A 25820-nucleotide genomic window follows, 5' to 3' on the forward strand; every position below is an offset into this window, starting at 1 on the left:
ACTTCTGGCCAAGTTCTGATCCCCCACCATGGGCTCCCCTGCAGGACTGTCCCTCCTTGGCCTTCTCCCCCAGCCCTGCAGCATTCTCTGAGGCCTGGTTCCCCTTCCTCCAGTTACGGCTGGTGATCCCTCGCAGTAACTTTTCCCTGCTCCGTCACCTCAAGGCCTTTGTCCCCTGCATGTCTTCGATTTGTCCCCACCACTGCCCCAACCCCACAGAGTTCCACACGGCCCTCCTGTCTCACAGCTCTCTTTGGAGGGAGGAACAGACCCTGGAGGAGGTGCGATTTGCTGGTGTTTTCCAAGATCCGTCCCTGCCTGGCCTGTTCGCTGGACTTCCTTCCGCTTAGGCCCTGGCCTTGGCTGGGCCAGTACTGCCAGGAACACTAGACGGGACTTCTCTGCGCTTCTTGGGTGCTAGCCACTGGTTCCGTCTCTTTCAGAAATTGTTGAGTGTGGCTACAGACCTGCCTTTCCAAACTCATCATGGCTGCCGTTCCGCGAATTGCTTCAGGTCCAGAATGGTGAATTCCCGTGGCAAGTGAGTATCCAGATGTCTGGGAGACACCTCTGTGGAGGCTCCATCATACACCAGTGGTGGGTCCTGACGGCCGCACACTGCTTCCCAAGAACCCTGTAAGTGCCCAGGCGTCGCCTTGATTTACAACCTGTCTAGTCCCTCCTGGTCGGGCTGGTCGCTCGGTGGGTTGGTGCACGAGGCCTACAAGGCCATGGGTTCTGTCCCCACTATGTACACTCCTGCTGGTTTTGGACCCAAAGTCCCTCCACACCTGCTTTCTCTGCCTGACTGAGCCAACCATACCAAAAGCTAGCTGCTGCTCCTCCCGGCAGTACACCCGGTTTGAAAGATCAGCCCAGGCCTCTCTCCTCCCACCTGTCCTCTGTATATGAACACAACACAGTGGATTCCTTCATTGTACACACACTCATTGAGCACCTACTGTGCGCTGTTCCACGTGCTAAGGATTCAGCAGCCATGCTCCCCTTCATAAGAAACTTGCCTCCTCCTCTCTCAGCTGATGCACGGCCCTCCCATGCTTGGGGTTCCCCCGGGCTGAGGGTTTGTTGTCTCAGAGATGTGCTAGAGTCGGGCCCCTGACCCCTGCCCACTGATCTCCGCTCTCTAAGCCGTGGTGGCACTCCGGCTGCCCTGGCCTCTCTGTACTCAGTTGTCAACTCTCCTGTTCACAAATGTGCTCACGAATGCAAAATGCCCACCACTGTCGTTAGCATCAGTGTTTTGTATTCATTCTTCAGATTAGAAATGGCAGTCGTCAATGTCACTGTGGTCCTAGGAACCAAAACCCTCAGCAGCGTCGACTTGGAGAGAAAACAAGTGCAGAAGATCATTATTCACAAAGACTATAAGCCACCCTCCCTCGACAGCGACCTCTGCCTGCTCCTGCTCGCCACACCAGTGCAATTCACCAGCTTAAAAATGCCCATCTGCCTGCCGGAGAAGGAGAGGACCTGGGACCGGTGTTGGATGGCAGAGTGGGTACCGACCCATGGGTATGGTATGTGCCTTCCCGTGGGAACTGCAGGAGGCTGGGGTTAGGTTGCTCTGAGCTGGAGGTGGGAAGACTCGAGTCCAGACTGGGGCAAGCGCCTTCACCTTCACCTTTCATCTCATGGAACGCAGGAGCTGATGTCCCCCTCAAACACGTCACACAGGTTGAATTAATAGACTTACCTAGGTAAGGTCCTGATTAAAATCCCGGGACTTAGAAGAATCTCATCAGGAGAGCAATGGTGATTTTTATGGATCCTCCATAAAATTGTTTGGATTCTCCCTTAGGGGCCTGTTTTGCAATGTTCGTCTCCACTTGCCAATCACATGATGTAGACCACCCTCCGCCATAACTCCAAGCCAGTGATCCTCCAGTCCAGTGGCCACTACTGACTCTAGCACTTTCCCTGCAGGGCGCCCGGCCAGTCAGTCAGGGAGAATTCCTGGGAAGGATGGAACGGGGTGGGGAGAAGGCCAAGAGCTCCTCTAGCCTCGTGGTCAATTTCCTTCCTGCAAAATAGCTCCTCCAGGTGTGTCCTGTAGGCTTGGCAAAGACACCACACACCACAAGTTCAGAGGCCAGGCTGTGTTGAACTTCTACATAGGGACAAAGCATGGCTGTGGGGGAATAGTGAGCCATCAGGGCTGCTCACTGCAGGTGGTCCACTGGGCTGGGGCTCTTGTGGGTAGTTCTGGAAGAATCGAGCTTCCAACGGGCACGAGTTTAGCAGAGCAACCGCTTGCTGGAGTTGAGAAGAGATGGCCGGGCCTTGCCCTACGTCTTCCTAAGACCTCCCGCCCTCTGAACTGGTGACTTGGGGAATTACGAGGCCCCCCAGAACTTCCACCCTGATGGGCTATGGGCTGTCAGTGGCCCACGCCATACTCAGTCTCACACCGGTTTCTTCACTTTGCCAGGCCCACCAGAGAGCTTCAACGCACACCTGAAGAAGCTGAGGGTGAGCCAGATTAGCTGGAAAACGTGCAGCAAGCGGGTCAAGTTGCTCTCCAGGAGCATGCTTTGTGCCTGGCAGGAACAAGACACCAATGGCAACAGCCAGGTATGGACCCCCTGCCCAGACCTTCCTCCACCTTCCACCTTCTAGGTTCCCAGCAGAGCCCAGGAGGGAGGCCCCCCCACACCTCTAGGGCCCCTCCAGCCCCAGGGGCCCCTGCCTGGAGGTTCTGAGGTGCTTACAGACATCGCTCTTTTCTCGTTCCCAGGGAGACAGCGGGGTACCCATGGTCTGTGCTGACCACGGAACCCAGAGGCTCTTCCAAGTGGGTGTCTTCAGCTGGGGCGAGAGCTCTGGTTCCAGGGGAAGGCCTGGCGTGTTTGTGTCTGTGGCTCAATTTATTCCATGGATCCAGGAGGAGACGCAGAAAGAGGGGCGCGCCCGCTCTTTCCTAGGAGCCCCAGGAAGCTCCCTGGCTTGTGCTCCACAGTACCCCTTAGTGCTGGGCGTGGGCTGGCAACTGCTGCTTGCTGCCATGCTCACGGGCAATAAATCAAGTCACTGAGCTTCAGTCCCAGCCTGTTCCTTCTCTTCCTCCCCCTCCATCCTCCCGCCCTCATAAGCCTCTAGGAGCATCTTGGTAGGTCAAGGCAGGGACCCGGTTCCCACGAATGTCTAAGGGGAAATACCAAACGTAGTGCTAACTGGGCACTCAGCAGTGCAGGGGGTCCCCAACAAGGAGCGTCAAGGAGCTGCAGGGCAGTGTTGAGAAACTAGCCCTGGGATCTCCCTCCATGTTTCTGAGCTCGGTTTCCTTCTCCATGAGAAAGGAGCCTGGACCAGACAAGCTGAAGGTCACCATTGCTCTGACATTCTTGATCACTCTTCCTTTGCTCTGTGGAACCCACTCTGATCCAGCTGCTGGCCAGCTTTGCTCCTTGGTTCAGGTCTGGCCAGACCCACCCCAGGGAACACCCACTGAGACGCACCTGCCAACGTCTCTGGGCCTCCCATGGCAGAGTCTGAGATCAGGTTAGAGTCAGGGGGCTTAGGTCTGCTTGGAGCTGGAAGTGGGGGATCATGACTTGGGACTTAGGGACCATGCTTTTCCTATCCTTCTCTTAATGGAGCCCCCAAAATAAGGTAATAAGGGAGCTGGAGAGCCAGCAGTGTCTGCCCGCTCTACATGTGTGGGCTGCTAAATGAAGACCGTGGTCCCAGCTAGCGCTCATCGCCAGAGGAAGGTGAAACCCAAGGACAAGAGAGCAAGCAGGTCTTCCCACTGAGAGAAGCAGAGAACAGCTTCAAGTCTGATCGAAAGAGGAAGGATAAGAACACTGTGGCCCGGGTTTGAAGATCAGTGCTGGATAGTGCTCAGGGGCCAGTGGAAGGACCTTTTCTAGATCTTTTCTTGGTGCCATCAATCACCTGAACCCCCAGGAGAGGAAAACATTCATTGACTCAGGCACTTTGCAAATGCTACATGGGTTTCGGGGTCTGGAAGGATTCAGGGCTAGAGGCGATACGGGCGGCCCGTGACTTCAAATGTATACCTCACTTCCAGTCTTGTGCATCTTCTAACAGGGTTCCCTAGTAATTAGTTTCATTTTATTTATGTATTCAAATATTAGTAGATACACAATTTCATCATATAATTTTACTTATGTAGAGACACTAATTTGTTTTAAGGAGTTGGCCTGTGGGCTTGTGTGGGGCCGGCCAGTCTAAGTTCTGCAGGGCTGGAGGACAGGGAGGATTTTATGTTGCACTCTTGAGTCCGAAACCCATCTGCAAACAAAATTCCCTCTTCCAGGGATCCCTTTTCTCTTAAGACATTCACCTGATTGGATGAGGCCCACCCACACATGGAGGGTAAGCTGCTTTCGTCAGTCTACTGATCTAAATGTCACCTCACAGAAACATCCAGGTAGGTGTCGGAACAGAGCCTAGCCAGGCTGACAGGTAAAATTAACCATCACACTGAGAGTCCCAGCTCTTGGAACTCCTAGGACAGCATGAAATACAGGATGGCCCTTTTGGAGTCTAGTGGAACATGATAACAGCAAGCATTCAACTGTGACCGAAGCCGAGATCCGTACTCCTCTTGGCCCTCGCTCACGGATGGAGAGACTCGTGGGCCTTCTCTCACACCCTGGACGGCTTCCCGTTCTCATCCTCAACCCCCAGCTCCTCTCTTTGTAGCTGCACTTAGCAGCCAGTGGGACCCTCCCCTCCATCCTCTCACCTAAGAACCGTCATGGTAGAAAGGCCCTGAAAGTGTCCCAGGTGGCCAGACAGTGGTCCTGGAGCGGCAGTTTGGAGAGTCAGGTTCTGTGGCCATGGGGAGGTTTACCAGGGGACCCCTGGGTGAACACCAGAGCAAGGAAGACGATACCAAATGGGAAGTCAGGCGGAGATGCTGGCCCGAAGGCCTCAGCCAACCTGGAGCGAAGTCCAGCAGTCCCTGCACCAGGCCACCATGCAGCATGGACTTCCCTGGACAGGCAGCCATGGCCGCAGCTGAAGGAAACCTCTTCAATTCCCAAAGAGTTGATGGCCAAGGAAAGGAGTCAGCGGATCCTGAAGGAGGGATCTGAGCACCGCGCCTCAGTGTCCACGCTACTGGCTGATCAGAAGCAATACTGCACCCCCGATACACTTGCCATTAGAGCCACCATGAAAGACTTAAGGGGTGGAGGAGGGTGCCCATTGAATTCACAGGTAGGACCCCTGCAAAGATCCTGGTGTGTCCCTGCAGTTTACCATGTATGGCCGTCCATTTTACCACATGGCCACCCCCGGTGGGCTGCGAAGTCTGATGTGGCTTTGTCATTGGACACACTCTGGCACACAGCATGCATGATCTGGGAAATGCAGTCCTTCCCATTTCCTCAAAGACAAGATGTCAATCAGTATGCCTTGGTCTGCAGAGCATCGTGGCTCCTGCCAAGGACTATGTGAACTCTCCCACTCTCCACAACAGTACGGAGTCTCACCTTAGTCCACTACACTATATGATGATGCTCCTCACACCTGGGAAGAGCGCACTTGGGGAGTGGTAAATATTTGAAATGCCCTGCTAAGATGCTTTGCTCCAGAAGATGGAAGATAAAGGTACAAAGATTCAGGGTTCTGATGCCTTGGTAACGTTTGTAGGAGTCTATGGTCTGGACATCCTCAGAACATCCCCGTTAAGGTAAAGGACAAATTATTGCACCATATGCCTGATATCACTAAGAAAGAGACCCAGGACCCACAGTTGGTGGGTCCTCTTTGGATTCTGAAGGTAGCAGATAATAAGTTGGAAAATACTTCAGCCCATGAAAGGTGACTATTAGGTTTCCAGTAGTGTCTGTGTGGCTCGAAGCAAGAGAGAGCTTCGCACTGAGCTCCGGCTGCACTACAGCCGTCCTACCCCTTTAGTCACGTGACCAATAGGTCCAGTGGTGCTAAGAATCTGCGTGACTCCATGGGCCCATCTCCTTTCCCTTTTCTGGTGACTGAACAGAGCTGGCTTGGTATGTCCAGGGGGCTCAGTGGAGGACAGGTCAGCACTGCTTGCTTGGGCCCAGAGCTCCTGAGGCTTTGCATCAGAGAAGGCCATTTGCCACCCCCAGGAGGCTACCACTGTTACGAGATTTCACAGACGCGCCCTGTTGTTCCTCATCTAACACATCTGCTGAACAGGAAGGGGGCAGGGCAGCTCTGTCCTGGAACGCGGGCCACAGCACTTGTAGATCTTGCCCAGCTTACCCTGACGAGGGCCAGGGCTCTGCCTGTGCCGTGTTTTCCGGTTAATCCCACCATCTGTCTGTGAGACCCTCATGGAAATGGAAGTTAGTGCCTGGCACGGCAGAACGGTGCCACCCTGGCTGGCTCGGGCTGAAGCAGGCCGCCCCTGAGCGGGGAAGGACTACTGGTGGAACAATCCCTGCTGTGCTGTGGAGTCCTAGAGGAGAGGGGCACCTAGTCACGGCACCCAGGAGATCTGCAGCTTCAGTCAAGCCCAGCCTTTCGTTGCATTTCATTTCCTGCAACATTGTCACCACCAAACACTGTATCAGTCAGACCCGCCAGGAACACAGGACGGTCCATGCGTCTCAAGCAGAAAGGGATGCGACACGAGGTACTGGCTTACAGAGCCACTGAGAGGCTGGCCTTCACAGGTCAGGAAAGCTGCTCGCTCGCAGGAGCTCAGTCAGCTGCAGACTTCAAGGAACCCACTGTGAACGGTCTCGGGTCTCCTCAGCATTGGGATGATGGTGTCGTGAGTGGGCCCAAAGCCCAGGGCAAAACCTCACAGCTGCCATGTGCTGAGGTCTGCGTGCCTACCGCAGCTGCCCAGGGTGACGTGAAGCCCTTTCCTCTGCCCCCTACAACATGGCTGAGAATCTCCACGGAAGCCTGCGGGGATTCTGAGAAGCACGGCTTCTCGGCACGCAGTCTCTGCCACCCCTAGAAGAGGGAGCAAGGCAGAGAACGGGGCTCAATGTCAAGGAACACTGGTGTAATGACCTACCAACTGCAGAAAGCCACAAGAGCGGTCCGTCCTCAGAAGCCCCCAGGGCTGAGCAAGACAATGCCGGCAAAGCCCTGAGCATGCATGTCATATGTGCTAAGGCTCAATCACCAGGCATGGCGTCTTTCTCAGCCCTAAAATCAGAATGACTCAGCAGCCAACTGATCAGCAGTCGGTGCTGATGACATTGAGCTGCTGTTTTCCGTTTCTCCTATCCCCCACCCCAGATTCACTGTGGTTCCCCTGGGTCCTGGGGAGCTGGCTCCTAGGGGCTGGTGCCCTCAGATCCTGAGTGCACCTGGGTTGCTCCCAGTGGGTACCGACAAAGACACAAGAGCAGGAAGTGAGAGGGCTTTCAGGTGCTTCCCTGTCCCTCTCCTGCTTGACCACGTGCTGCCCAAGGCTGGGTCCCTTCTTGACCTGGTTCACACTGGTGGCCCCGCTCCTCCCCTGCTGCTCTCCTGAGTTGGAGGTCCACTGCCTCCGTCCCAGGGGCTTACTGCTGCCCAGCTCTCCCTTGCCGAGTCCCCTCCCCATACTTTTAGTGCCTTCGTTGAAGCATCTTCGTTTGAACCTTCAGAGTGGAATTTCAGTTCCTTCTGGAACCTCCCTAATTGGTACTCTCGGGCTTCCTTAGTTCTACCTCAGAGGGTTGGATGGAAGTCCAGAGCCCTGATGGCTTATCAGGGGAGAGGTGGCCCTGGTCCCTGAGGGTGGACCCACCTTCTAGGCCAGCTTGAGGCCTCCATCTCCAGGACAATAGCAGCTGTCAGCGCTCAGCAAGTACAAGCCCAGGGCCTCACCAGCACCCCTGTCCCAAACATAGCCACTAACTCTGAGGTTGGCCCTCTGGCATTGCACACGATAATCCAGCTGGCCTTGAACAAGAACGAGGGCACAGCTGAATCGGAAGGGAAGAGCAGTGGCTAAGCTCCATGGGGAGCAGGGGCCCTTTCCTAATCTGTCTCCTGCCCCAAATAGCTCGGTCTCCTCCCCGGCTTGTATTGACATTAACACAGATGCCACCAGGACTTAAACTGGGTCACAGTGGGCAGTGATGGCTGACCCAGGTCCTCAGGTCATGTCCTCCCCTGCCCTGGCTCCCCTGCCCGTCTGGCCTGGAGCTCAGAGCACAGACCCCACAGGTACTGGGGTCCCCAGGGCACATGGGCAGATTCTGCTCCCGAGAACTGCAGAGTGGAGATGTTCCATGCACCTGAGAATGTGGAGCCTGTCCCTGAGCTGTGGGCGAGGGGCAGTCCTGCTGGCCTCTGCCTTCCCTGCCTGCCTACCACAGCCCTGCTGGCATCCTCCTGGGGAGCCCATCCTTCCTCAGGAGCAGCCAGGGAGCCACAAGTGTGGCTGTTTCCCTGGGGGAGCTTTGGAGCCGACTTCCAGAGGCCTTCAGAGTCCAAACTGGGCCCAACTCCGCCCGGGCAGCAGTTGGGCAGTGGGTAGAGCATAAATTAGAGTCAAAAACCCCGGAGTTAGACCTGATTTCGAACCCCAGTCCACTTAGGCGGAGCAGGGTAAGCGCCCACCCAGAAGCACCCAGCTGAGAAGGGCAGAACTGTCCCCAGAAGACCCGCAGCATAGCCTAAGCCATATGCCCACTGCCCTCTGCACCTCCCTGCCCCCTTCTCCTAAGTTCTCTGCCAAGAACCACGCCCTCTCTTCCCCCATCAGGGCAGGCAAACTCCTACTGCTCCAAACACTACCACCAGAAGCACCTGAGCACCACCCAGGGTTAGCTGTGGACAGGTCTGTGCCCCCATCCCCCGCCCTACCCCACTCAAATCCCTACACTGAGGCCCTGACCCACAGTGTGGCCATTTTCAAAAGCGGGGCCACTAAAGAAACAAGGTTAGAGGAGGTCATTGGGTGGAACTCTGATCCACAGGGAGGGCGTCCTTAAAAGGACACTCTTCTTATAAGAGGACGCTCCCTCTGAACTCCCACCAACATGCATGGGCAGGAACTGAGGGGCGGTCATGTGAGGACACAGCAAGAAGCCAGCCATCCAGAAGCCAGGAAGAGCCCTCACTGGAACCTTGATCTTGGGCTTCCAGCAACTCTGAGAAACTCCAGCAGCTCTGTCCACAGCTTAGAGAAAGTGAACGCTTGGTGCTTAATCCACCTGCTCTGTGGCATTTTGTCATGACAGCTGAGCAGACTAAGGTGGTGTTAAAAAATACTTTCTCCCTTGAAGTTCTAGCAAATGGCGTGATGCTTGCGCGGCTTGTGCCAGGGATAGTTTAAGCGTACAAAGTGCAAGGCATTTTTAAAAGAGTTTTTTGAGGTATGAATTCTATTCATCCAATTTAGCACTTTAAAGTGAACGATTCCATGCACTGTGAAGAATGCAAATGACCAGCAGTGAGACACACCGCCTTGTGTTCTCTGCACCTGGTGTTTCCTCTTCTCCAGAATGGCACATGGATGACCTCCTATAGCTGTTGCTGTCTGGGTCAGCTTCTTCACTGAGCCTCATGCCTTCAAGGTGTGTGGATAGCTCCTCCAGGTCACTGAATGGCACTGCTGGTGTGGAGGTGCCATGGTTTGTTCTATCTTCATCTGATGATGGACAATGAGGTTGTTATCAGGTTCCAGAAATTAAAAACGAGCTGCTATAAATGTTGGGGACAGGTTTTGGTGTGGACATACATTTCCATACAAGTCTGTTTTGATAAAAGTATGAGTGCCAGAAGATTGGGGGACAACTTGAGGTCTAGGTGAAGATAATGCTATGCTCTCCCTTCCTGAAGTCTTGCCTGTCATGGAAGTGTGTCGTTGAGGTGGGCTGGATGGAGGGCACCCCTGGGCAGTCTGTCACGATGGCTCATTCCGCCTCACCTGAACAGATGCCCTTTAGCATCCAGGAGTCTGCAAATGCTTGTAGCCACAAGAGGATGTTTAGCCCTGCTTGGCACAAATGCATGCTGCTTCTGGGGAGGTTTTCCTCTCATGCAACCCCCACCCTGGGCAGAGAAAAGACAGGAGCCTGGCTGATGATGTCATGTGCTGCCCACAGCCGTAACTTCCCACTCCGTACCACCTAACTGCTTAATGTCTCACCTGGCTTTCATGATGGGATATTTCCAAGAGTTCTTAAGATAAATTTTAAAGTCTCAAAACATATAGGGAGGGCTGGGGCTGTAGCTCCATGGCAGAGCACTTGCCTAGACTGTGTGAGGCACTGGGTTCCATCCTTTGCACCACATAAAAATAAACAAATAAAATAAAGCCATGCTGTCCATCTACAACTACAAAAAATCAGAAAAAAATATGGGGAAAGAAAAACGTTATGTAGTCATTTTCTGTAAAGTGGAAATCCATTCCGTCTAGCATTTTGGAAAATGTTTGCACCTATAGCTTCCTGGCAATCATTAACAGTAATAGCTGTTCTACACACATCTGTTCCGTCCATGGTGATTTCTTATGAGAGTTATTCAGTGGCCACAGAGTGAGGGTGACTGTTCATTTGGATTTGAGTTTTAGAAAACGGATCCCCTACATACCATTCAACCACATGCCCTCGTCCACCTCAATAGTTTAGCCTAAACCATGCAAATTACCAATATTCTACTATTTTTGAGCTACCAAAATAGCAACTCTGATTTAATTTAGAAGATTCCGCAGCTGCAACAAGCCTCTGTACCTTTGCATGTGTCTTCTGTCCATCTTGATTGCTGCATCTAGTTTCCTATGGCACTAAACCAAAGTTCCACAATCGAGATGGCTTAGAACAATTGCAGTTTATTGTCTGGAGTTGCAGAGGCCAGAAGTCCAATTGCAGTGTGTGAGCAGCACCACGCTGCCTCCAACGGTGCTGGGGCAGGGGCCGAGCCAGGCCTCTGTCCAGCTCCTGGTTGTCTGGTGGCTTGGAACACCTCTCCACTTGCCACATGGGGTTCTCCCTGTGTGTCTAAAGTTTCCTTTTTCATAAGGACATTAGTCTTACTGGACTAGGAGCCCACCCTACTCTATCAAGAATTCTTAACTAGTCACATCTGCAAGGACCCTGTTTCCAAATGAGGTCACTGCCTGACACCTGGGGCCTAGAATTTTGACCTGGGAATTTTGAGGGATATGAGTCAACCCACCAAATGCCTTTCTGCCTTGCCATAAGGCCACTTCTGCCTGTGGGCCGACTTAGTCCAGCCCATTCTTCTGAGAACTCTTCCCACCATACACCTGTAACCCCCTCCTGGCTTCCAGTGAAGCCCTCTCCACCCCCCACCCCCCGTGCTAAGGTGGTCTCTTTGCCCATGCATTTCTCTGAGACGGAGAGTGAACTCCGAGGTGTCAGAGACCACCTGCTGATCACCTTGTGTCGTCCTCCATGGCACAGAAAGCCATCTACGAAGTGCGAGATGACCCTGTGAATGGATGAAGGACATTACTGGAAGCCAGCCTACAGGGAGTCGGTCTGTGCTCTGCGTGAGGTGGACTTAGAGGGTCAGAGTTGCAGACTTGTCCTCGACAGGCCGGTTCTTGCTGTACCATGCACTCACCATCCTCGGAACCACGAGATGGTGTAGTAACAGTGTTCCCATCTTACATGTGGGTAGCAGGGGCCCCAGGCCAAGTGACCCCCTGAAGGCTGCTGCTGAGGCGAGCTCTCCTGTGGAGACTTCATAGCTCGCCTGCTGTTCCACCTGACCTGTCAGCTCCCTTCTGACTGACCAGGCCGTTTCTGGAGTCTGCCTTCAGCCATCGTGTCCAGTCACACTCCTTAACTGGCATGTAGTCCTCCTACGCCCTGCCTCCCCCAACCCCATGGCCCCATCTTCCATTCCCCAGAGGACTCAGATGCCTCATGGCTGCTCTGGACCATGCAGCTCCACCCAGGGCCCCATTGTGACCTCGGTGGCTGGGCTGAGCTAGCTGCATGGAGAGGGAGCCCTCCCTTTATTCCTTCCGCCTCCGCCGAGTCCTCTCCACCTCTGATGTGAAGGCCAAGGTCCATGACGGGATGGAGGAGTGGAGGGGCAGGGCTCCTGTTGTCTGTCGCCCTGCTGCTGCCCTGGGCCCACAGCTCCTTGGCACGTAGGTCTCCGAGGGGCCCTCAGGGCTGTGTCCCCCCCAGCATCCTCAATCCTCAGTGGACAGGATAATCGCCCAGGAGGCTATTTGAAAGGCTGGTTCCTAGGGATGCTGGCTGGGAAGTTGTGGGAGGGATCTGGGACCTTACTCCCCAAGAGGCTCCCCCGATGAACCTGAGGAGCTGGCTCCCAGCAGACCTTCGCACAGCAGCTGTCAACACCCTGCACTTGAAAGTTGCCTGTGGAGGAGCCGGTGTATGTGTGCATGTGTGCGCGTGCACGTGCGTGAGCCTGCGTGTGTGATTTACTACCTGTGTTAGGTATCAGAGTTTTCCAGAGTGAACAGCCAGTGTCAGTGCAGACTTCGAGAAAGACAGAGATGCCCACTGGCCACACAAGGCCAGCATGTGATCCGCAGAGGGTCGCTCCCTGCTGCTATCACTTTGAAAGCCTTCTAAAGGGCTTGGTGGAGCCTACTGGCTTATCACAAAGCCATCATGTCACAGAACCAGGACAAGGTGGTGCTGGGACACTCCCCACGGGCTCCTCTTCTGGGTGCTGAGACACATGTAGCCCTGTTCCATGGTCAATCATTTTGCTGGTCTGTAAGGAGCAAAGCCCTGCCAGAGGCTGGGAGTTGCTTTAGAGGCTGAGTTCACAGCAGAGGACATGTTCAGTGCCTCGTGAGCAGCTGTGCTGCCTGGCGGGGAGAAGTCTTGGCATAGTGAGTGACCGGATGAGGTTGGTGCCTGTGAATGGTGACAGGGAAGGTCTGGGGACGTGCCACAATAGTCTTAGTCAGGCCTCACAATCTGATGAGGAGGTATATTGCAAGCACGGGCGGAAGAAGTCAGAGGCCCTGCGCAGGGAATGACTGACAGGCCGGGGGTGGTGGGAGGCGGGGGCAGATGGCCGGTGCCTGGGGCAGGGTGCATGGGAAGGCGCTGGCCAAAGACGGGCTCAGGTCACCTTGTAAAGGTGCAGTGAGGACTCGGGGTTTTTCCTAGCTATATGGGGAACCACCAGAGAATGAACCCAGGAGAGTGAGAAGGGGAAGATGCCTCGGCTGCAGTGGGGACACCGCTGTGCAGGTTGAGTAGTCCGGGGACGAGTTTGTGGGCCAGAGTCTGGCTCCAGTGGTGAGTGACGGTGTGGGTGGGGGAACAGTTTGACTTCTGGAGTGCCACTGAATCGCTGAGGTAGTGGCCGTGAGGGGTAAGAGAAGAGGAGGCAGGGACAGTGCCAAAGCCTGTCCTTGCCTAGGGACCCAGTGGGACTGAGCCAGTTACTGAGCTGCAGAAGGCTGGTGAGGAAGCAAGTCTGGGGTGCAGGTGGGGACCTGGAAAGTTCAGTGTGGGCCACACCAAGCCTAAGGTGCCACTTGGACATTCTCGAGAGGCACTGAGTAGGGCAGTTGGTTGCACGTGTGGGGAATGAGGTGGAGGGTTGAGAGGGGTGCACACAAGAGTCACCTACATAAAGATGGTGTCTGAAGTTGTGGCCTGGGACGAGGGCTCTAGCAGAGAGGGTTCAGGGAGAAGTGGCCTGAGGATTGGACAGTGGATTTTGGAAGAAGACAAGAATTCTGCAAAATCACCTGAGAAGGCGTGGCCCTCAGCGTAGGACTCTTCCTACAGCAGATGGGCTGTGCCTGGGTCACCAGGCAGAGATGATCCTACCTGAACCACAGACTTCTCTGTGGTGAAGCCAAATGGCATCTGTCCCTCTAAATCAGCATCTCACGAAAAACTAGGCAGGAGGAGAGTTACTATTCATCTTTGAATTCAAGTGAGGACACTGGGTGTAGAGAGAGTGAATCAGTGACTCCAAGTCATGCCGTGTGTGTGCACCTGGCAAGTGTGGCCCAGATGCCCCTCCTTCCCTAGGGGCCAGGTCAAGCAGGACAGATCTGGGGTGCCCCCTGTGGATATCAGTCCACCTCACTCTTCCTACTTGGCTCTCACAGCCACCAACACATTGGTGGGATCCTTGTGGGGAAGAGACATCCTGAGATGCAGGCAGAGAAAATGCTTTGGATTCAAAAATTAAAATGAGGGGGCCCTGTCTCAATCTAACTGGTGGCATCCCTGGGTGGGAATCCGTCGGTCACTTTGGAAGAATCTGGAGTCCAAAGGGACTTCATTCCTGAAGGCCCTGCAACACCAAGAAGAGTGCCTCCTCCCTGTGGGGGGTTCTGCTCTGAAGACCGAGAATTCATCTCTCTCTACAAAATATATGAACTCTCTGGGCTCCCAGGGACTCTCCAAAATTCAGAGCCACTGGTCAGCCCCAATTCATTCCAATTTTCAACAAAGTCGAGCCTTTAAGCATATAAAATAGGGAAGAATCTCTCCTTGTGTAAGACTTTTCTTTTAAGAATATACCAATGTGTATGACTAGGGGCAAACTGACCTCAGTGTCGCAGAGCATTTAGAATGTTGATGGAGAAGTTATGCCCCTTTCAAAGAAAAATTGAGAATAGGAAGCTAAGATTTGGCCCAATGTTTATATGTCAGAATTTAAATAAAGATTGTTGTGTTTTATATTTATATGATTTAAGTAAAAAATTGCCCTTCACCATTGTGAACGATAAAAGTACAGTGTGTTAGAACTGCGAGGAACCTTGGAGATGATGCTGTTGAATCCCTTCAATCTATGGGTGAGAAAACCAAAGACCCTAGAGGTAACCTGTGCCACCATTGGGAAGTTCGCCAATGTTCATTTTGATATTGAAGAAAATACAAGTTCCCTGGGGTCCCAGGGACCCCTGTAAATTTCACAAGCATGGAACTCACATTGTCCAAATCAGCCTCAATTCTGTGTAATCTCCAGCAAAGTGGAAATGTGGTATAACAATATGGCAGAATTTTCCTACTTCTGTAAGATTTTTCATGTCAACCTGCAGTTTCCTTCCATGGATGCTGGATCTAGAAAGACTTGCCTTCATCTTCAGGAAAGTCCTGCAGGGGTCTAAAGCCACCTAGAATTTTCCTTATTTGTTTCTTTTCAGACTCAGTTTCCCAACCTGCTTCTCACTGGCCTCTGAATGCATTCTGTCTGTTCATGTGTCCTTCTATCTGGAGGCTCCGAGTTGAAGCCTGTGGAGAGTTTAGCTGCCACATCATCTACCAGCATTTGTGGTTGATATTATCTTGTGAAAATTCCCCAGGCCATGGCTCCCCTCACAGTTCTTGAGCTTTGGGCTTATAACTTTGGACCAGAATCTCAAGCCTTTGTCTGTTTTTTCTTGAGAGTGACGCTGATGAGTCAGGCCCAGGATTCAGATCTGGCAAGCCCATTCCTCAGTTCCACCTGCAACCTATAATATCTGGTTCCGTTTTGTAGCACACATGGCCACGTACCTTTCCTCAAGACCTAAGATGACTTCTTCCCCATTTAAGTCTGAGTAAACTCTCCTGGGGCTGGCACAGCCTGGCATCCCACCTCCATCCCAACACCACCCAGCCTTCAGCGGGAATCGCCAACTGATCTTGGAGCTCTTGCACTGAGCCCTGCTACATGCTCAGAAAGCCCTGCTCCCCAATGGGACTTGAACTTCCTAGTGAAACCTCACCCCTCAAAGCTTTCCTTCCAGGCGGACACAGATTCAATGAGCAACATGTAGCTCTGAGACCTCCACCTGGTTCAAGTTCACCTTGTGAGCAATCACCCAAGCCGCATTCCATCATTTCAGTCCGTAAGTTCATTGGAGATGGAGTAGGCACTTTGCTGACATGGAGATACACTGTGGAAGCAGGAGGAGGAGAGCTGCTGGGTGTCAGGTATAGTCTTCCGCCTGACTGAAAAGCCCCTGTCCACCTCCTAGGAGCTGCATGGTCTTGACTGATCATGTGACCGCCCAGAGACTGTCTTCCACCTGTGAAACGGGGAAGATAAGATGCATTGTGGAGGTTCGTTGGGTTATCAGAAGCCCCTCTCTCACCTGCACGTGCTGGTGCCCGACAAGGCTGACTCATGGGAGGTGCTCAGTGGGTGTTAGTGTCATTATGTTTCCGAAAGGAAGCCGGGACTAATGATGAGATTTTTAATTGTGAATCCAACCTCACCCTAATTATCAGTAGTTCTATTTAAACATCCCCAAATCATCATTTAAATGAAGTATCTTGAAATTTTCCCGGAGACCAGTGCTGCGTTACCGTATAACAATTCCAAGTTTCCCTTGCTGGACCTGCAATAACAGGCATTTCCACCTGAGATGAGGCTGTAGGTGCCGTCAGTGTGTGGCTTCCACTGGGAAAGGCCAGGCATTTTCCTGTGACATCAGCAATGGAGACGAGGCAGGTGCTCCTGGGCATCTGCTTTTCACTCACTCTTCTCCTCTTCAGATGAAATGATGCCTCGATGGCCACTTCTGTTGCCCCTACATTAAGCCCCTGATTTAGAATTCAAAGCCTACATGCCTTTGAGCTGAGGTCCTTCAGTTCCTTGGTCACCTGTATAGGCCACTGGGTGGCTAAATAATTTTTAACATTGATGTTAAGATCTTTAATATTCATGCATTCAGGTACCCACTCATGCATCCCTCCGTCCACCCATACATCTTCCGTTTATTCAGGAAGCATGTATTGGGTTCCTGCCATGTGCAGCCTCTAAGCTGGTGATATGAATAGGAAAACTAGTCACCTGTTGTTCCTAACCTCATAGAGATTACACTTTAATGGGTTAAGTAGACTTTAAACTAACAAGTTCACAAATGTTTAACCAACTGTTTAACATTGTAAGGAGAAGGCAGAGTTTCTGATAAGAAAATAATACTGAGAGGGCCTGACCTGGCCTAGAGGTGCAGAAGCTCTCTGAACTGGCTCTGTAACTGAGCTAAGCTGGGAAGGACACGCAGGGGCTAACCAGAGAGGCCCAGGTCAGCAACCGGGAAGGCGCTCAGGAGGAAGGAGCGGGGCAGGCCTGGGGAGTGGCAGGAAGGCCAGGGAAGCTGAGAAATGGAAAGCCAGAGAGCAGCAGCGGCAGGGCTAGTGAGCGGTGGGGTGGGGCTGCGTGGCCGTGGAGAGTGGTCGGCGTGGGGTGTGGGGACGGGATGGGATTCGTGGGTGGGACTGGATGATGGGTTATTGCTGATGGACTTGTATGGCAGGGCCATGTGGTGACACAGTGATGTGGGGTTGTGTGCTGGGGTGCATGGTGGTGCCATCGTGTGGTGTGGCCATAGCACTGGGTGGTGGGGGCTGTGGCTCTGGGGACATGGTAGTGGGGCCTATGGCATTCCAGCCCTGGCTCCACTGGGCTCTGGCTGTTGGGCCATGAAACTTCAGGTACCCCCTGCCACCTGTGCGAGAACTGTCATGCAAAACAGAACAGCGCCTGGCAGCCAGTGAGCGCTCGATAGTTCAGATGGGTTTATTTTTCCCTTTACTCAAATAATATCAGAAAGATATCAAAACCACACTGTCACACGGAAGTACCAACATTTTAATCCTCTCAAGGTAGGATGGGATGATTGCCAGCATTAAAAACGAATGCGAGTTGGTGACACTGATCACTGTGGAAACGCGGGAGAGGTGTGGAGGTGGGACCCACGCATTCCCTTTTCAGGGGCGGGAACTTCCTGCCTGGGATGCATAGCTCAGAAGCACCCATGAAATAGGCAGAGCCAGAAGGACTTCAGGGTGTGCACCAAGACAGCAGACAAAAGGCCCGCTTTGCAGAGGACAGGACACAGCCTTAAATCACTGAACCTGCCTTGGCTTTCAGACTTGGCAACAGCAGCAAGATCTGGCCCCAGAGCTTAGGGTCGATCCCCTCCTCAGACCATACAGGGAGAACCCTGGGGGAAGCCAGGCCCTGGAGACCTGCCGTGAGCAACCCCACACCCGCCCTCCGCAGCCAGCAGCCATGCCGGGCTCCTGGCTTTGCCGAGTTCACCTGGCTAAGCACTGCTGTGGGGGCTCTGGGTCCAGAGAGCGCCCTGACGTTTCTCCCAAGACAACCAAACTCAACTCTGGGCCCCTGAGACTTCCTCCCTCTTCCTCCTTTCTTTTAGCAACGTGTGGCAGAAGAACAAGTGGGGAAGAATCAAACATAGTTGAAATCATAGGTGGGAAACCTGCAGACATTACAAATTTTCCTTGGCAGGTGAGTATTTTTAACAATGAACATCATATCTGTGGAGGAACTATTCTCAGTGAGTGGTGGATTCTAACTGCATCCCATTGCTTCATTAAAATCAATCATCATCAGTAAGTATTACCTACAGAAACTTTTTTTTTTTTTTTTTTTTTCAATCAGAATGGTAGAATATTTGCCCCAGCCACCCTGGAACCTCATCCTGGTTTGTCAGCCACAGAACAAAGTATCAGGAGGTCAAATGTAGGCCTTCGCAGCTGAGTGCTCCTGGGCGGGCGCAGGGTTAGCTGCTCTCCTCTCAGCACATTCCATCTTATTGTGAGTCCTAAGCTGAAGGACAAATGTTCCTCAGATTTTGCCTCCTGCCAAGTGCACAAGGACCTGGCTGACCTCCAGGAAGCACTTCACTAAGTGTTTGCTCCCACACAGACAGATTATGGGCTGACCATGGCCCCAGGATCACAGAGTCCTCAGGCATTAGCACCTGAGCTAGGTTCCATCTCTGACAGCACATCAGAAGCTTCTTTAGTGGGCCCAGGTTCATGAATCATGATTTTCAAGCAGCTTTCCGGGTGCTTGCTCTACAGTCTGTCCCAAGCTTTTGGTTTTGGGGGATTAGCTTATTTCACTTAGCATGATATTCTCCAGCTCCATCCATTCACTGGCAAATGCCATAATTTCATTCTTCTTTAAGGCAGAGTGATATTCCATCCTAGATTTTAAAGCTTCATTTTGGATCAAGGATTCCTTTGAAAAGCCAATGAAAACTCTGGACTGTACATCTCCATGTATTGCACAAAGGCTCACATGCAAGCCATGCATGACATTTAAAGGTTCCCAAGCTCCCTGTAACAAGGGTACCCTGAGACACTGTCCTGGCCGGCTTTTTTTCTTGGCTCTGTGGCACGTGTGTGGCCCAGATGACTCCATTCCCACTCCTTAGCACCACAGCCACAGACTGGTGGGATTATCTTCTCTAAAAGCTCATCTTTTTCCCTCCATCACTTACTGTTTTCCCTTCTTCTTTTATTTTGAAAGCGCTAACTTGACAATTGTATACGGCACAGATGACTTAAGTAACAGGAACCTGACGAGGATAACAGTGGACAAGGTCTTTACTCATCCTTATTTTGATTCCTGGGTCATGAATAATGACATAGCTTTGCTCTTGCTCAAATCCCCGTTGAACTTGGGGGATGAAAATGTTCCCATCTGCCTTTCGGAGGTCACGGACCTACAGACATGGAGCAGCTGCTGGGTGACTGGATGGGGCACTACCAATGCCAGTGAGTTACTTGGAGCCAGACAGTAGTGGGTGGCACCTGGCTAATATTTGGGATGGGAACTCTAGAGGCCCTGCTGGCCCTGGAAATTCTGCCTGATAGGTCTGGGACCTTCAGTTCTCCCCAAAGGCCCATGATGAGTCCCGTCCCTCTCACCCAGGGAGTCATCTTTCATGGGCCTTCCTGGGCTCCTGCAGCAAGCTGTATGCCATATGGTGGAACAAGAGTCCTTCAGAGGAGCTCAGGGACAGCTCAGGCAGACATTTTCCAAGTCCAAGGGGGTGACTTAGAGGAATTCTGAAGGACACATGGACAGGCAAAGGGGTAGCAATGTGGATAGTCCACAACAGTTTTGTAGCAGTTGATGGTATCAGCTCTGTTGTCCTGTGACAAAGGACTCTGTGATTAAAATATTTGACAATGGCAGGACCAGGCCAAAGGCAGGGCATAAACTGAGTACAAAATTCCCTTTAGAATTGACCTGCACCCACACTTGGGCCTCTTCCCAGTCAACTTGCAAAATGACTCCTTTCATCTTTGTTCTTGGTAAAAGTGTGTTGTCCCATAATCAACAGAATGGAAAGAACACAAGGCAGGCAACCCTGCTCTTCCAAGTAGGCACACAAATGGCTAGACATTTATTCTAGTGTGATCCTAAAGCTCGGAGTTTATTGGGAATTGCCCTTAGACACTTTTCATTAGCTTCAAAAAACAGTCATCTTCTCAACTTAGGATTTCTGAACTTTCACCCAACACACCTCGTGGGCCCTCTTCAGTGGGGGAGTGTTGTAGACACCAGGGATGTAGCATCACACAGAGCGGAAAGAGTCTCCATCTGGGGAGGGAAGAAAGTTCCAGGGGTTAGGTTTACCTCCCGCCTAGCGTGATTCGAGCCTGCCCATGTGTCCTGAGCCCTGGCACAAACTTGTCATCAGGACCCTCACTGCATTCCTGTGGGTTTGAACAAAGCACCTTTTCAGAATCCCAGTGGGAGCCTGGCACCTTCTGCAGGGTGGGAAGATGGTGTGCCCTGGCTGAGACGGAGCAGGGATCCAGTCCTGGAGAGCTCCAAATTCTTTTGTGGGAGGATTCAAGATCTAAGCACCCTCCTTCCTCTTCCCCCTCCCAGTCCCATTTGGATTGTCCTTGGGGCTATGGGGAAGTTCCCTTGTCATTGAAGTGAAAAGACATGACCCGGGTGGATGCTTGACCTCAACCTAATGGAACCTCTTCAGACTCATGGCCCTTTCTCTGTGTGCTCCTCCTCTGGATCAGGTTCTATGGAATTTCTACCTTCAAGGCTGCACCAAGTCCACCTTGAGTTGCTCACATGGGACAGGTGCTTCAAAGTTTTGCCTGTGCTCACCAGGAACATGCTGTGTGCCAACAGTTCTCAAGAAGGAAGGGACGCCTGCCAGGTAATGGGCTGTGCCCTGCTTAAAGAGGGTGAGGGGTTCCTGTCCCACTACTCCATGTGAGCCGCTGTGGTTGCTTCTCAGGGCTGCCATGACAAATGGTCACACACTGGGTGGCTCGAAACAGCAGAAATGATTCAGTTCTGGAGGCTGGAAACCTGAACACCAGACGCCAGCTGGGCTGTGCTCCTCCCCAGGCTATAGGGGAGAAAACTTGTCTCTTCCAGCTCCTGTGGCTCCTGGCCATCCTTGGTGTTCCTTTGGCTTGTAGATGCCTCTCTGCACTTTGCCTGTCTCACGAGGTCTTCTCTCCCATGTGCCTGACACCTCTGTTCTTTACAGGACACCAGTCATCACACTAGGGCCTCCTCTAACTTCAGCATGACCTTGTCTTAATTTAATTAATAACATCTGCAAAAAACCTATATCTAAACTAGGTACGGTCTGAGATTCTGGGAGGACAGGATGCTCTTCCATCCAGCACAGAGGCTCTGTAAGATCTTTTCAAGAACAAATACTCTGTAACCAAAATGCTGCAGGGAGGAGCAGGGAGTGAGGCCCAGGTGCTGAAGTCAGATAAACTGGCTTCCCTCCTGGCTCCTCTTATCATGGTCTGTGTGACCCAGGCAAGCAACCCCCTCCCAGTTACTGTGCTTTTTCTGATTTGCTTATCTATAAAATGGGAATTCTAAAAACGCCTGCCTTTTGGGGGGCATTGTGAGGATTCTGTGAGTGAATGCACACAGGCACTGGGTGAACACAGCAAATTTACACGTTTTCTCCTCATCTTCCTTACACCTGCTCAGTCCCCAGTAGCACACACACTGCCTCTGCAAATGTGAACCATTCCATGAGATGGGCATATTTCAGACAAGGAAACCGAGGATCAAAGGAATTGCAAGTTCTGCTGAGGACAGCCCAGCAGAGCAAATCACAGACCCCAAATTCTAACAAAGGCATGGTGACTTCTGGGGTTAGAACTCTCTTTTGGGTTCCCATTTTCATGGGAGACTCAGCCTGGCCATGCCCACATTTACCTCGTCCCACAGTCATGTAGAGATGGGAGCTCCTCTGAGTAAGTGCTTGCCACCTGCCAAGACCTGACTTAGCTGGTTCTATTTGCACATCCCCCTGCTGTAGATGTTCAGAGATGGGGGCTCCGCTGAGGGTGAGGATGTACGATGCTTACCTAGTACACTCAGACATCAGAGACCAGGCTCTGAAGGCACAGATCTAATTTTATTAAGGGTTGCACAGGACATATATAGGCACATTATCCAATCAGGTTAACACACTTGTTCAAGCATAACAGAATCAGCCTATAGGTGAACTATGTATCAAGATAATGAAAACAAACCAAGTATGCCTAAGTAATTCTGCCCAGCAACAGGTCTGAGACAAAGGATTGGGGGATGTAAGCTCCTGTACACAGCATGAGGCAAGGCAGCACGGGTGAGCTCACATCAGTGTTTGATGGGATGCTCGATAATTGAGGCCTCCCCTCAGTTTCTAATTCAGCCTCAGCAGCTGCAAAGACCTTCATTCCATGGCGAGTCTTTAACATTACCTCAGTTTCTCTGTCCAGACTGTTTGGCTTACTTAGACCATGGTGTCAGATAAGCTTGAGGAATGTTCCCTACACCCTGCAGGAGAAATTCTGTCCTCTGCACACCCTCCCAGCCTGGACACACTTGAGAAAGGGCCCAATTTACTCCGCTCAGCACTCACACCGGGCTTTGATCCTAAGTGTCCCGCTGATCCACATGACTTCTACATAGAAGTCATGAATTACAGAAGTGATTCTAATTTTTCACTTTAAAGAAAGATCATGTGACTTTTTCAATGACTTCAAGGCATTTGGCAAAGAACAGTTTGGTTCAAAGTGAGTCCATAAGGACAAGAGTTTGTGATAACAATTTGGTTAAAAAAAAAAAAAAAAATCAAACAAACCCATATGGTGTTGGTTGGTTTTGATTTTGCTGAGGATTTGGATTCAGATTTTTAACACATCATTGAGAGGTGTTTTTTCCCAACTTTTTGGGTGTCACATAAAATTTTCAAAATAAGACTTTGTAAGCTGTGAAACAATATCTACAACCAGATCCTGTTTCTAGAAAACAATAACGATAACATCTACTTTTGCAAGTAAGGATCTGGAAAGTTACATTTGAAGGTATGAAGAAGGAGTCACCTCTGCATGGGTGGAATTATTGATTTCACTTATTTGAACATATGGTGAAAAAAAGTTCAAATTCCACAGGTGGGCGCACAATGAAGAGCACATTTACCTCTGACGCTGGTTCCCCTGTTCCCTTCCCAAAGGGAAACCACTGTTACATGGGTGTGTGTGTTCTTTAAGTATTCTTTTCATACACAATCATGTGTGTGTTCATAAAATTCCTTATTTACCTGATTATGGGTATTTTTCCTGTTCTTTTTCCATATCTGATTTTCCAGTTTTTTCCTTAATGATTGTGCATGACTTTTTACTAGAATTTTTTAAATGGTCCAAAAGGTGTGGGAGCGTGGAAGTGGCCACAGTCTTCCATTTTCATGACGATCATGTCTGCTCTGCTTACTTGTGCTAACTTGGCAACATTTTCTACAATGTTTTAAAATTTAATGCTTTGAACCGTAACATGACATTTTGACATGATATTGGTCTTTTTCTCGTTTGGTGTTTATCAGTTTGTAGGCCTAATGTGTTCAACCTGTGACCTATTAAAAGGCATAATGGATTTTTGATTTTGTATTTTTCTTTTTCTTTTTGTGAAAGAGGAAAATGGGCCAACAGAAAATGGATTTGAGGTGAAAAGGCAGAGGGGACAGGTGGAGAATTCTTAAAAAAACGGAAGTGCTGAAGGCAAAGTAGAGTGGAGATCCACTCCTGCGCACGTCAGAGCGCGTGCTTGAGACTGTGGTCAGGGCAGGGATTGCTTTGGGCCACCCGGCCATTCACCACGTGGCTGTTGACCAAGACACGTGCACCTTCCTACAGTCAGAGAGCACAGTCACGTGACTGGAGAGCAGAAGCAGTGCCCAAAAAGTTTCCATCAAAGGAGCCCTGAGTCTGGGACTCTCTGCCCTGCCAGCTGCCCCCCTCTGTAGGTTGTAGGAGTGACTTGTTACTGTTCCCTCCACTCCCAAACAACTCTTCTCTCCTAGGGTGACAGTGGGGGCCCTCTGATTTGCCACAAAAAGAACAACAAAACCATATGGTACCAGTTGGGCATCGTCAGCTGGGGTACGAGCTGCGGCCAGAAGAATGTCCCTGGGGTATACACAAAGGTGACAAATTACCTGCTGTGGATCAAGGGGGTGACAACAAAAGCAGGGAGACCTTACGTGTACCAGTCAGACTCTGGGTACAGTTTGCTTCTCTCCCCCTGGGTCATCTTGCTCCTGTCCTTTGTGATGCTCCTGTTATCCTGATGATTAAACACTGGCTTGTCTCCAAAACCAAACGTCCTCTTCAGTTTGTGAAATGTGGGTTAGGGTGGGCGCAGGATGGGAGAGGTGATTCTCAGCCGACTTGTTTCGCCTGAACTCATCACATACCTGCCTAGGGGGATCTTGGGAACTCCTGGGCCCCAGCAGCCCAGGGCTCACCTGGAACTTGGAAGCAGGTTGAGTCCCATTTAAGGGCTCGCTGGAGCACCTGTCCACAGGGAGGAGTGAGCCAGGGCCCTGGGAACAGAAGGTCCCATCTTTCTTCTCTTCCAGAAGCACCCTTCCTTGCTGCCTTCATCTTGCAGCTGGACAGACAGCTCAGGGGTAGACAGATTGTAAGAAACACCTTCATTCTCCTCTCACCCTTCATTTTTAGCTTTGCCCTGAGATTTTACCATTTACCAATTTGGTAAATCTTCCATAAATTTCCCTGGAATTTATTCACCACTTTTGCTCCCATAGCTGTTGCCAGTCCTGAATCCTGGAAGAGGCTGCTGTGACCCTCAGAAATCATGAGGAACGTGCTCAGATTCAGAACATAAAATCACTGAGGCAGAAATGTCACCCGGGGGAAAGACACACACAGTTAATGTGTGGTGCCAGCCACGGATTCTTTGCTTGCAAGCCTCTGGAACTTGACCTGAAGTCACAGAGGCCATAGGGACTCCAGAACTGAGCCGGAGATGAACCTAGGGAGTTGCTCCAGCTCTCAGCTGATAGAGGGGTTGGAGGCCACCACCTGGACCAGGGGCACGCTCTCCATCCTTTCCACAATCCCAAGAATTTGTTTTTTCCAACCAGGATAATAAGTATCATTCTTCTCCGAGGCAACTCAATATATTTCTGAAGAGAAGGGGAAAAGAGTCATATTTTAAAATGATGTTAGGGTTCTTATATGACTTTGTTTTACATGGAATTCCTTGAGCTGTGAACAAGAAAGCAAAAAAAAAAAAAAAAAAAAAAGAAAGAAAGAAAAGAGGAAAAGGGGAATCCTATGCTTGTGTACACATATTCTGAGGAGCAGAAAAGCCAGGCTGCAATGAAGTTGAAGCCACCATCAAAAGCCTACCAAGTATTTTATTTTTTTTGAAGCCATTGTGAATGGGGTAGTTTTCCTAAATTCTCTTTCAGAGGATTCATCACTTATGAATAAAAATGCATTAGATTTATGAGCATTGACTTTAAATCCTGCTACTTGACTGAATTTATGAGTTCTAGAAGTTTTCAGGTGGAATTTTTTGGCTCCTTTAAATATACAAACATGTCATTGGCAAATAGAGAAAGTTCGAGTTCTTCTTTTCCTATTCATACCCCTTTAATTTCTTTGGTTTGTTTAACTGCTCTCGCTAGAGTTTCAAGGAATATATTGAATAGAAGTGGTGAAAGAGGGCATCCCTGACTTGTTCTAGTTTTTAGGGGAAATGTTTTCAATTTTTCTCCATTTAGAACGATGTTGGCCTTGGCCTTAGCATAGATAGCCTTTACAATGTTGAGAAATGTTCCCATTATTCCTATTTTTTTC

At 51.1% G+C, this 25820-nt stretch overlaps 2 protein-coding genes across 2 annotated transcripts; both read left to right on the plus strand.

The window, feature by feature from the left end:
- Positions 1–1285: 1285 nt before the first annotated feature.
- On the plus strand, positions 1286–3052 carry PRSS51 (serine protease 51; the record flags this gene model as incomplete). Its single annotated transcript, XM_079141829.1, has 3 exons — positions 1286–1538; positions 2450–2592; positions 2756–3052. The coding sequence occupies 3 exons, from the start codon at positions 1286–1288 to the stop codon at positions 3050–3052; spliced, it is 693 nt and encodes a 230-aa protein (XP_078997955.1).
- Positions 3053–6580: 3528 nt separating this feature from the next.
- On the plus strand, positions 6581–25011 carry LOC306662325 (serine protease 52-like; the record flags this gene model as incomplete). Its single annotated transcript, XM_079141830.1, has 4 exons — positions 6581–6653; positions 19218–19458; positions 21989–22016; positions 24014–25011. 4 exons carry the CDS (start codon positions 6581–6583, stop codon positions 24278–24280), a joined length of 609 nt encoding a protein of 202 aa, XP_078997956.1. The 3' UTR covers positions 24281–25011.
- Between the last annotated feature and the right edge of the window lie 809 nt (positions 25012–25820).

This window comes from Sciurus vulgaris (genome assembly GCF_902686455.1).
Source record: "Sciurus vulgaris genome assembly, chromosome: 5".
In the NCBI taxonomy this organism is placed as follows: Eukaryota; Metazoa; Chordata; class Mammalia; order Rodentia; family Sciuridae; genus Sciurus; species Sciurus vulgaris.